Consider the following 13,755-nt stretch of genomic DNA (forward strand, 5'->3'; position numbering starts at 1 on the left):
TCAGAGCGAGGTTTCTAACTCTCCCTTACCTTGATAAGCATTAGACGATAAATGCAAGACTCTGAGGTGGTTTCCTTCTCCTTCAGGTTCTTCGAGCTCTCAAACACAAGCGCATACGTGAAAGTAAAAGAAACGTAAAAATTGATCAAAGAAAAACACTATTTTTTATTAAAAAAAACTTAACCTCCCTTTAACTCCTTAGTCAAAAACATCAACCACATCAACCATAGTTATCCAAAAATTTCTTCCCTTAATTAATAAATAATAGGACCTTTAATTATAAAACCTCACAATATATCCATGTAAAAGTAATTACAAGTTATTATTAAAACCAACATATCTAATTATGACAAAATATAATAATTATTAATAAAATAAATATTTTTATTAAGAAAAATAGGATGTTACAAGAGGAGGCTTTGACTAGAAAGCAAGAGAAGAGTTCAAGGTTCAGTAAGTCACCCTCCGAATTTAAAGATCATCATCGGAGGTAAGATGGAAAGGTTGAAATTATCTTACATAGGGCACATATAAAGAATATAGTTATTGAAGCAATGGCCAAGCCTTTATAGTTTCTAATATATGTAATTGTAGGGGTTATGAATGTCCCAAAGGAGTGTTGATAACATAATTTGCATGTTTACTTGTGTAACTGTATTTATTGATTGATTGTGTTAATTTAACTTGTTGCCTTCTTTTGGTGTTTTAGAATTCATACAAGTTGAATTGGGAATTTTGTGCAATTAGTGTGATTTAGGAGTTGTTGTACATGAATTTGATGTTTAGAAGTGTTAAAAACCTTTTAGCATGCCTTTTGATGTTTAATGAGTGATGATTGATCAATTGGATGCCATAAGAAAGTACTTTTTGTAAGATTAAAAATATATTTTCAAAAAATACTTTGAGAAAAAGTAAAATTGAAGAGTATTTTGAAGAAGAAAAAAAAGGACTACAAGGGATATATTATTAATCAAAATTATACTTAACAAAATCCCATAATGAAATGTCTTTATGCTTTAAATTTTGAGCATGAATTAAACTTAAGCCTTTTAGCTCAATCTAATCAGGGTTTGATATGTGCTTAACTTAACAAAAAAAAAAAAACTCTTACAAATTGAATTTTCATTAACTTAAATTAGTCTTTACTTTATAAGTTTGAATTGAATTTGTATTTTTTATTCAACCCACTCTAATTTCCAACCCACACCAAACTTGCATTTGTCCCACTATAACTCACACAACCCACACCAAATTTGTATTTGTCTCGGCTCGAACACATCCAATAAAATATAATACTTGAGCTTCAAGTTTTTAGCATTAATTAAATACGAATCTTTTTATCTTGATTAAAGGCTAAACCCTAAAAGTACTATACAAAGAAAACTTTCATCGAGTTTAGACATCATTATAGTAGTACAAATTAAATTTGAGTTGATTAACCCAAACAATTGTTGCATGCGATGGACATTAATCTATTTAGTAAAATTTAAGATTTGAAATTTAAATTGTAAACATATATTTGGATCATTAATTAAACCATACCTTAATCTATTTTTACAACATTGATTTTGACATTTACGAGAACACAGACATTTTTTTTTTAAATTCACTCAACTTTTTTTTAAATTCATGACTATAACCAAATAAGTTAGAAGCACCAAAATCAAGAAAATTAACATAATCTATTAAGAATGTGATTTTGGTTCTAACTCAATTTTACAAAATTGATTTATAGGTGGGAACTATTCCTACTTATATATATACATAATTAATTTATTATGATCATTTTACTAGTTCATATATATAAGTGAAAGCCAATCTTCATTTTACAAATCGCTTGTAGGTTAAGTTAGGTTCAAACTCACATTTTAAGATAATATCAAAATTTATCATAAAAAAATGTTATTGAGTTTATTAAACCACCTGCAATTCACAAATATTTAGTACTACAAATTTTATGATCAAGATGTTCAATCATTAGCATGAATTAATGTGTTAAAATCTCATTTCAATTAGTGATATAAGGTTAAATAGATTATACAAATCAGAAATAATCATCACCTTATAATATGATTTTATAAGGTTGAATTAAATTTAGAACAACATTTTAAGATAATCAAATATATATATATATATATATATATATATATATATATATGAGAAATGATCAAATGATTCTAAGAGTAACTCTTTCTTTAGTTACTTCATTCAATAATTCATTATGTATATTAAATTTCAATAATCCAATTGTTAAATTAAAAGTTCTTAATATATAGATTAAGTTTACAAATTTTTAAAAAAATTTAAAAATTATTTTATAATTTGTTATATATATAGATTCAAATTAACATATAAAATATGTTTATGATTATCACTTATTTAAATTAACAAAACGAAATATCAAATAATTTTTAAAATTTTTTAAAATTTGTAAACTTGATAAATACATTAGAACTTTTATTTTAACAGGTGAATTATTAAAATCCAAAACATATCATAAATTTTTGAATGGAGTAATTTAAGTAAGAGAGTTACTCTCTCTCTCTCTCTCTCTCTCTCTCTCTCTCTCTGTCTCTCTCTCTCTCTCTCTCTCTCTCTCTCTCTCTCTCTCTCTCTCTCTCTCTCTCTCTCTCTCTCTCTCTCTCTCTCTCTCTCTCTCTCTATATATATATATATATATATATATATATATATATATATCTTTTGTGCTTAATGACGGTGGTTTAGCGTAGAATTTTAAAATCCTATTGAATTTGCAAGAAATATACTCTGTAACAAAAACACTAAGTGCGTGTTTGATTTTCATTTTTAAACGTAATTTTTTCTTCTTTCTTCACGTCTACATGTAAATTTACGTGGAAGCTTCTATTCATTACTTCCAGTTAAACGTGATTTTTCACGTCTCAACGCTAAATATCTTTGCAAATTACACAATTAAAGTGTCCTTGATGATACTTATTAGATGCAATATAATATAATCTCGTTATCTTGCAATTTACAATGTGAGAAACAAGAGTCATTGAACGCGTCATCAGCATAATTACTTAAAAAGCGAGTATACCCACGATCCGCCCAACTAAAAAACAGTGATTAAATTAAGATCAAGGAACTCCTGTTTCTTAGGACAAATTTCGTTTTCTATTCCTGCAGCCTATTAAAATTCCAATACCTGGACAGCAAAATTGTACCTTTTTCAGAGTTATTTTAATGCCCTTTTGGCAAGAGATAGCAACCTTCAAAACAAACAAGTATAGGACAATGTCCACTACAGGGTATAAACTCCACTACGCTTGTCTAAATGTGTGGGGCGGCATTACATTATGGGATAACATTTTTTCATGTAAACCACCAAAAGGAATATTAGAGATTAAAATATGGCTCTTTTTGAAGCTAGGTCACACACTATCTACTTATCTAGTTATTAGTTGTTGTCTTTTCGAGTGTCTTCCAGGTGCCCTTTGGTAATTTACTATGTTGTGCTATTGGTGCAAAGTGTATCAAACATTTGGGAATGCAAAGAAGTGATTGGCCAAAGCAAGCCAATCAAACCAATGTTTTTTTTTCTGGGAATCTTTGGGTTTGAAGAGTCCTAAACGATTGGCTAACCCCTGCTCTCCAAAATGCAAATTAATGGATGTAGTGAGAACCAAACACACTCCTTTTACGTAGGCAGGCTCTTTCTGTCAACTTCTTTGCTGATTTCTTCTAAGGTGGGAGCCCCATTTAGCACAACAGAGAAAGAAGTGGATAAAAGTTGTTTATGCTATTTAGGGATCATCAACAGTAGGTGCAATCGATTTTGGGTCAATATACTTCAAGCTGATATAATGGTTGTATTATTCGGACTCAAATATGATCAAATGAATTATCGGTTAGATGGGTCTCGTTTTAACAAATATTTTCTACGGGGATATAGGTATATTGGATTTTGAATCATTTAATTAGCCTAAATAAAATTTTTATTTAATTTCTTATTTTTTTTATTTAATTCTTAGATCTTTTTTATATATTCAAATATTATTTAGTTTGTTTAGATTTAAAATAAATAAAATTTTAAAATAATTTAAATATTAAAATAATTTAAATATTAAAATAATTTTTTTAGGTACATATATAGAAAAAACAAGTTACAAAGTATATTATCAACTAAAATTCTTTGTACATCAATAATAAAGATTAAAAATGAGGTAAAATAAGCTTAGTTTATGAACCTAAATGATAATTTTTTTGGCCTTTATTTTGCTCGAACAATTAGGTTCGGGTACCAACGGATCCAAAAACTCTAATCAAATCTGAGTAAAATGATTTAGATAGTGCTTTATAATTATTTTTAAGTGCTATCTAAAATACCTTAAGGACCAAAATTGATACATTTTTAAATTAGAGGGATCCAAAATAGTTCAAAAGAAATTCAAGGGACTAAATTCGAATTTTTAAAAAAAAATTAGCGATTTAAAAAAATATTTTATCTTATATTTTATTTTGGCTTTATCATCAACCGATATGGTATTTTAGTTTTTTAAATACACAAGCTCTTATACTATACTATTGAACTTGATGTGTGAATAATATGGTAAATAACTCATTATTAGATTGTTAGTCATCTTAGAATGTGAGTTTGTTGATTTTGAGTTGGAACCTAGTTATAATGTTTAATGAAATGAGAAAATTATCGAATTTAAAGATTTAGTGGAGAATCATTTGTTGAATTTGACGATCTATTGTAAAAATTCTTTGTTGAATTTGAAGACTTAATGAAGGAATCCATTTCTATTGATCAAAGTGACGAGATAATTCTAGTAGATTGAGGGTCCAATAGGCATGGCAATGAGGCGAGGGTACGTTCTACGTTTCTCGCCCCTGCCCCTGCAAATTTAAACCGCCCCCACCCGCGATACTCGCTAAGGGTAAAATTCCCGCCCCTGGCGGGATTCAGCTTTCCCTGCCTCACCCTTGCCCTTGCTCCTACTTTTTTTCTTTTTTTCTTTAAAATAAATATGAAAAAATTTAAAAAAAAATAAAAAAAAAAAGTAAAATAATATAAATTTTTACATATAAATATTTCTAATTTTGGTTTATATATATATATATATATATATATATATATATATATAATTTTTTAATTATATTATTAAGCGGGGTGGGTACGGACGGGGCCGGGACAGGTATTAACATCCATGTCCCTGCCCCTGCCCCTGATTTTATCAATCGGGAAAAACTCAAACCCAAACTCGATAAACATGGGTTTTTCCTGTTCAAATCGGGACGAGTTCAAGCGGGTACCCACGGGACGGGTTAGATTGTCATACCTAGGATCCAAATCATAATGGTCAATATGGTGAGGTAATTGTTGCATTCTCGAGAGGACCAATAATTTGTATTCCTCATTAATCTAATAAGTACTTTTCTTTTTCTAACCGTCATGAAATTGATTGTCTAAAATTAAGTAATCATTCTCTTGTGGAAGTATAATGGGGGCATTTTTCTTATCTTTTGGAATTAAATGCACCAAACTCAATAATATTAAATGTAAATATATTTAAAAAAAATAAATCTTACATTAATTAATCTAATGAATATTTTACTTTTCTTAAGAAAATAGAATTGACTCAAGTCAACAGAGTTATCATTCTCACTAAAGATTAATACATTCTTTATTTTTTTTGAAATTGAAAGCACCAAACCCAATAATATGAGATATATTTAGAAAAATCTAAACTTCATATTGATTAAAGATAAAACTAAAATAAATTATATGAATGAAAAAATAACTTTCATTTTACAATCTGAAACATGGGACATGAGTTTTTGCTGATAAATAATAATATATTATGACTAGAAAAATCAATACAATTTATATATGCAATACATCCTTCATCACCTACTAATAATAGTTGAATCTTATCTTTCCATTGAATTTGACTGTTAATCAGCACTAATGTGGAGCACTAAGACTCTAAGAGCATTCTAGACAGAGTGAGGTAAAATAGCAAGGCAGAGAGAATTCAGTGAACCAACAAAGTGTAGCACCTTATGACATCAATCATATCATGTATCTCAACGAGTCCACTTCAATGTGGATAGTAACAAAAGACAAATATGTTTTTGACCCATGCCTATTTTAATGGAACTTTACTATGATGATGCATATGAGCCATCCAAACTCCATAGCCACTAAGTAGCTCCTCATATAATTCCCAAGCTTAAATTTTAATTAATCATGTCAACGCGACACTGTCTAATTATTTTTTTTATTAGAACAAAATTTGAACTTAATATTATATAAATATTATTTCAATCCCTTAAGACTAAATCGACTTTATTGGTTCAACAACGTTGCTTATATTAAGAATTCTCTATCGGTTTAAGAAAAATATAAAAAAAAAAAACTTACAAGAATTCAAAGAGTTGTCATTGAAGAAAAATATCTTTTATTTATATATTCTGTTTTTTACTTTGAATTATAAAATATCACTACTTTTTCTTATTTCCTGTTTTCAAAAATTGTATACATGCATCGGTGAATCAACTTTTTATTACTTCATTTTTTAAAGTTTATATAGAAAATAGTAAATAGAAGAGTTTTTTGTGGTCTTGCCACGCGTAAGTAAATAGAAGACTTTACGAGCAAAGAAACAATTAGCATAATTTAGCAATAGTAAATAGTCGATTTTTCCTCTCAATCTCTTATATTGATTTGATTCCTTGTTGTTTGTTGCTGTAAACAATTATTATTTAAATTAAACTTGAACTAAAAAATTATTAGTTAAATTAAAATAATTTTTTTGTCAATTGATGTATGCACTCTATAAAAGTTAAAATATTAATTATGCAATAAATTATTTTTCATATTTTAAAAACATTAAAAATTGAAGAAGAAAAAAATTCAGACGTATGTCATGCATTAAAACAGCTCAATTTTTAAGCTATTAATTTATAAGGAAAAGAATCACCTTAAATTTTACTTTTTTTATAAATAGGCACCATAAATTTTTATTTTCTTATAATTAATCTTTAAACTTTATCTTATTTGTAAAAGACATTCTGAATTTTAATTTTGTTTCAATTAATCCTTAAATTTTATTTTTTTCTATAAATAAATACCCTCAACTTTAATTTTATTTTAATTGATTTTGACATTTGATAATTTATTATTTATACAAAATTTTTATATTATCAATTTAGAGTTAAATTATTTATCTTAAACATCAATCATTCATTAATATTTTTTATGGTACAATTATTTTTTTCAAAATATAATAAAAATACAAATTTTGGAAAGAAAAAAAAATAATAAAAAGAAGTCTTTATTTGATTTTTTTCTTCTTCTAAATTATATGGTATTTTAATATATAAAAATAAAATTAATATGTATGTACCAAAAATTAAATAAGTGTGATTTAAAATAAATAAATAATTGGTATTTTTTATCTTAATAATTTAATCTCGATATAATATAAGAGATTTAAAAAAAATAATTCAAATAAAATTGCAATCAAAATATTTATTTATAAAAATTGTAAAGTTTAAAAATAAATTATAATAAAATTAAAGTTTATGATCACCCAAAGGAAAACCAAATTCGTAGGATGTAAATGCAGCAACTTGATATTTGATATGATTGAATTGTTTGGGCAAATCATCTTGAACCTCTCTCCACCTTCTTTACCTTCTTCTTGAATGAATATTTGGAAGTGGAGCTAATTAGGTCATGAAAAATGATGACATTCGAAAAGCATTCCGAATAATTAAAATAATAATTTAAATTATAAAATATTAAATTAAATAAATTTTTATAATAAATTTATTAAAAAATATTAATATTTTAATATTTGGAGGATAATTTGAAAAAAAAATTGGAGGTTGTATCGTTACTCATTAGGTCATTATTTTGCAATTGCTGTTCTACTCTAGTCACAATAATTGTTCACTTCATATAAAAACTTAAATTTCTTCACTTTCTCAACTAAATGAACCTTTAACCTTTAATCTCAATATAAGATATAATAAAACTGAACTATAACAAATGATATTTTATGTAGAATTGAAATTAAATAAAATGTTTAAAGAGGGCTAAAATAATAAGAAATTAAGTGCAAGTTTACTCATTACTTGATACTTTCTTTTTTGACCTCAATTAGCTGCAACCTCAAAAGATAATCAGAATTAAATGTCCACGTTATTCTTTTTCCTGTTTATATAAATGCCGTTTTAAAAATATGCATATTATATTTTCAGTGTTAATTAATTTACATTATTTTAAATAAATTAATTAAGTAATTTGTTTTCAATTAATTAATATGTTCAAACATTATCCGAATAGCTTGTGGTCCACTTGGTCCAGTTTCATAATTAGTTCCTACCATAAATTAACCTAATTTAGCCTGACCTGCAAATGAGTTAAGTAATCAAATTGACATCCTAACTACTATAATACTATTACTGAAGTTATGACTTATGAAGCAAAAAACTTTGATTCCACGTGCTATTAATATTTAGTGGTCAATGTTTTAATTATGATGCTAGATTTATTAAAACGCCACGTGAAAAATAATAATAATAAATTGCTGCAATAAAAATTCGATTGCGTTAATAGGGAAATAAACACGATTCTATCATCAGTTTTATGTTCGTAAATCATACTGGTTAAAAATTAAATTAAAAAATGCAATGAAACCACGTGCTGGTGCTCCATTGGTTAAATATTAAATTTAAGTAAATAGTAAATAAGTGATCCAATATCATGGTGGGATGTTGTTCAGCACCTTTCATCAATTTTCCTTTCATATGATTCAGCGGTAACATTCACTCGTTGTGTTATCAAAACCTGTTTTATTAAGGTTTTGTTTACAGGTTTTGAAATATGAAATTTCTAAAGCTAAATTACTCCAACATGCAATATAAAAAATAATAGTATTTGAACTTTTCATATCAAACAGTCAATTACTCGATTTTGGCTTTTGAACCGAGTTCCCCCATGACTATGGTCTGAAAACAACTCAATTTACAGTCTAAGATTCTCACAGCATGAAATACCAAACGGCTATGTCAGCAAAATATGAATTGATTCCTGATTGGCTGGTGTGAATTTGTGGCAAAACAACGTATGAAATCTCTCGACTTTACTTCCAATCTGATTCGTACTAGAAGAGCTTTGTGCACCATTTGCAGATCATGGAGAATATGAAAATTCCCAACCAAACTGCAGTTCTGCACTGTGATAGCCAGCATATGATTAAAAACTCATCCTATAGCTTCAGATTTTTCCTTACAACTTTTAAGGCTAAAAATGAGTCATGGACAAGAGCAGTTTGAAGATATCTTGTTTGTCCAAATAGAAGCATCAACCTTGGCAGTAAATTTTCTCAAACTCCCTCATTGACTGCATTTACAAAGAATTTCTGATTCATGGCTGCAATTTGCCCAAAGATTTCACTTAATTAACACAGTTGATTGCAGTGTTTAGTCTCATTAACATGTTCCTCTTTTTCTACATACATGTCATCATCAAATGATTCTCGATCTTTAACTTTAAGAAAGCTTCCATCCTTCGGTGGCTTATAATCCTTCCCCCTCCAAACCACAATTTGTTCATTATCAAATGTCACCAGAATACAGGGGACCAGGTCCTGCATTAATACATGAGATAATTGAAAAGAGCAACTTAAATCACCAAGCCCAGGGGAACAAAACTTGAAAACCAGAAATCATATAATAGCCAAACAAACTCAATTTTAAAACTTGAATTGAGGTACCTAATCATCCTAGCAGAAAAAGGCATTTTACATCATAGTTATGCAACACAAGATAATTACATGGCAAAGATAGCATTGTAAATTTAGTTATCACAACCATTTCAGCAAAGCAAAAAATAATAGTCTTTACCCTGAGTTTGCAGCCTATTTTCTTGTAATCTTTCCTCTCAAGCCCTGTGCAGTCTATCCGAACCAATTCACAGGAGAGGAAAGCATCTCTGACCATGGGTACCAAAAAAGCATAATAACCATTTTTGGCTGCAATTCACTTCAGGGTCAATTATGTTTGCAAAAGCATACCGGCAATTGAATTAGAAAATGCAACGGACATACCAAGTTTTGTTAAAGCAGGAATAGTTAGTCCTCTCTTCCGCATTTCTTTTGTTTCCTGAATACTTAAACCATCAATTGTTGTCTTGATCAGTCTGGGATATACAGGTTCATGGGGTTTCCACAACATAAGAGGAATTACAGGCCTCTTTTTTGGATTATAATTCCTGCCTCTGTATAATACAAGTGTACCCCCATGTCTGAAAATGACCTTCCCAAATGTTTTGTCCTGCAACAAGAACATGAGAATTGCTAATACATGTGTTATTTGATAGGTTTAGATATAATAATCGCAATTCACAAACAATCCAACCCACAGTTTAACTATCATAAGAGTCCACATGTTTCAAAACGGATCATAATATAAAACTCTACTTAAGTAAATGAAAGAAGCGAAGAGTATGAAAAGACATGAACCTCAAGCTGGGTACAAATATTATTCATGTCCATCGTTGGAACACCCATGCATTTGATTCTAACTGCTTCAGCAAATTTCCAATGGTTATGAATAACATTCAGCATGTTGTGAGTTAAACCATCCCTCCCTGAAACCAAAACAATCAGAGTCCATCATTAATGAATTACAAGATAGAGATTCAAGAACACATAATGAAGTTAAAAAGAAAAGTTCTGGTTGTGTTATTTAGCCTTTTCTACATAAAAATATAGTAATTCATTGAGAAAGCTGCAACCAAATTATATGGAGAAGGGCAAGATAAAATTCACAACCGAATCTAGAACTTTTATTTAAACATCTATCTGCAGGATCTTCCTAGAAATAACTACAACTACAATGAAAACAACATTCGAAACATGCTTCCAATACATGTCAGCAAATGGACAAAGTTGCCTCCTCAGCTCACCATATCCATCCAACACAATTCCACTATCAATGCAAAACAGATTGATGTGTTATTCATTTCTCAACACAACCAAAACCAAACAAAAAATAAAAGCTTGTAGAAAAAGGACCAAAGAACATCATGCTGTCTGTCTCATCAAACAAAATGCAAATTTATAAGCACCAAGCAACCATTGAAAAATTTCTTACCAAATCCCACCCCTCCCGCCACAAAAGTTCAAAATGAAATTGAATTTTTTTAGCACATATCTGACATGAATCCAGCAAACATTTTGAAGCATAAATATTTGATAGTTTTTAAAAACAACAATAACAGCCCTATCTCACTCGTTAAAGTTGAATACATGGATCACACCTCGCAATTGGGCTCTATTTTAAAAAAAAAAAAAAAAAAAAAAACTCAGGGATACTATTCACCCTGAGACCCTTTTAACAATTTTCTTCAATGCACTTCTTAATCTTCCTCTATCCCTTTTTGTGGGACTAAAAAGTAAAAGCAATACAAACTACTCTCCTAAACCCAGTACTTCCAATGGCCCTTGCACATATCCAAACCACCTTAAACAACATCTCAACATTTCCTCAAATCACATAACTAACCTATGAAAAAAATAAACAAAAATAAGGTATACTTTTCCACACACTTAAAAAAAAAATTCTTTTTTGATAAGTGAGATAGATTATAACAACGTACATGAACATCGAACCTAAAACTTCTTGCATATAATTTAAGTATTCATAAATCATGACGTTAGTCCCTAAGTATTCATAAGGCTAGTTAAACTTTCATACCGATATTGACATGCTTGTTAGTTTTGCTTCTCTCGCATTGCGAAACCAGTGCCTTTCTCTCATCACTGGAAAGCGGTTTTCCTTGAATCATCTCTCTCTTCTTCTTCCTTTGCTCCTCCAACTTAGGGTCCTCCGCACCCTCCAAGGTCTGCACCGTGGGGTCCACCGCGGGGGCACACACTCCGGTCCACTTCCGGTCGAGCCGGTCCGGCCCAAAGGGCGAGTACTTGGGCTCCCTCAGCCCGATGGGTCGCACCTTGGGGCTGCTCTCCGTGTAGCTGAATCGGAAGTCGAAGGGCAAGTCGTCGGAACGGACCGTTTTGCGGCCACTCCGGTCGAGGGAGGAGGGGGGGCCGGTACTTGGGCTTGGCCTTTTTCTGGTTGGGCTTGGTGGGAGGGGAATTGGGGCATTGGGCCTCGGGAGTGAGAGAAGAAGGGGGTTTGAAAGTGTAGCAGGCGTGGAGTTTGGAGGCGGCGGAGGAGAGGTGGCGCGTGAGCAGCGTGGCGGTGGCTGAATTTTGGCGGGTAAGACCAGCGAGGAGGGACATTAGGGTTTAAGCTTTAAGGGTGCATAATGTTTGAGCAGTGGTGGTTCTTCTAGCTGCAAAAGTATGTTCTTTTTTTTGTTTTTTTTTTAATCCTGCAAAAATAAGTTTCAATAACACAGAAAGTTTTATTAGCCCGGGTTAAATTATAATGATGTTAAAATTTGTATTATGAGTTAATGATTTTTAACATAACTTGATCATTCGACACAAGAAATAATTTTTTACTTAATTCATAATATTATTAATAAGTTTAAATATGTTTTAAATTTTTTGTTAAATTTATTTTTAATTTTTTAAATTTAAAATCAATTTTTTAGTTTTATAATTTTAAAAAATATTATTTTAATTTATATATTTAAATTTTATTAAAAAATTTGTCAAATACTCTCGCATAAAATCTACCTATAAGTATTTTTTATAGTAAATATATCATATTAAACTTAATCGATATTGTATAATTGTCTCAATTTAAGATTTATTATTAGCTATTTAAGAACCTAAATCAAAATTTTTAAAAATTATAATATTAAAAATAATAATTTTAAATTTGAAGGATAAAAATAAATTTATTTTAGATTTAAAAGACTAAAAATATATTTAAGTTTTATTAATATATAATCATGACAAAATATATTTCATTATATTTTGATTTGTAATATATTATGATTTGTAATTCTTTTATAATATAAAATAATTTACACTGATATATAATATTAAAACTCATATTTTATTGGTTTAAGTTAGGAAATTCTAATAAATTAATCTAACTCATTAAGACTTGATCATACTTATAAGACATGTATTCTAAAAGTTAATTATTTTAAATCAAATATATGGGGTTATATTAAAAGTTGTATATATACATGTAAAAAATACAAAATCATTTTTCACCAATATGGTTACATAAAATAATTATTATGAGAGATTCACTTATCGTGTAATCCCTCTATCTTCAAAATATGAAAATCTTAACTAATTAATTTGCCATTTTGATGTGTAAATTAATTTTTACCATGTTTCCAATATTTGTAATTATTATATTTGTATTTGCAAAATATTAATCATGTCTATATTATTTCAGGGAAATAAAAATAAACTCTTTAAAAGTGCAAACCAAAGAACTAAACATAAAAGAGCTTAGATACATATAAAGGATATTTAGTAAAAAATTAAGTCTTTGAAATTCGTTAAAATAAGTAGATCATGACTCTGACAATATTTCATTTTTCATAAAATATTTTATTAATAATTTTAATATATTTATTTTATTAATGAGATTTAATATTTATTTAGCTATTTGATATATTGTGAGTAAAAGACAAATTCGGTGTGGCAAAATCAATAGTGAGAGAGCCAACGATGCGAAGCCACTCCATGCCCAAAACAATGTCGACACTCCCCTATAGGCATGAGATAGAATATGATGTAAAAAAGGTGACCTCAAATTGAAATAGGATTTTGTTCACAT

At 28.9% G+C, this 13,755-nt stretch overlaps 1 protein-coding gene across 1 annotated transcript; it reads right to left on the reverse strand.

The window, feature by feature from the left end:
• Positions 1 to 8,894: 8,894 nt before the first annotated feature.
• On the reverse strand, positions 8,895 to 12,342 carry LOC109808466 (RNA-binding CRS1 / YhbY (CRM) domain-containing protein). The gene is given in 6 exon segments (XM_020371487.3): positions 8,895 to 9,629; positions 9,886 to 10,013; positions 10,089 to 10,314; positions 10,503 to 10,630; positions 11,740 to 12,091; positions 12,093 to 12,342. Coding segments are annotated over 6 exon segments (1,218 nt in total). The 5' UTR covers positions 12,288 to 12,342; the 3' UTR covers positions 8,895 to 9,440.
• Between the last annotated feature and the right edge of the window lie 1,413 nt (positions 12,343 to 13,755).

This window comes from Cajanus cajan, chromosome 5, assembly GCF_000230855.2.
Source record: "Cajanus cajan strain Asha chromosome 5, NIPB_CcT2T_4, whole genome shotgun sequence".
Taxonomy (NCBI): domain Eukaryota; kingdom Viridiplantae; phylum Streptophyta; class Magnoliopsida; order Fabales; family Fabaceae; genus Cajanus; species Cajanus cajan.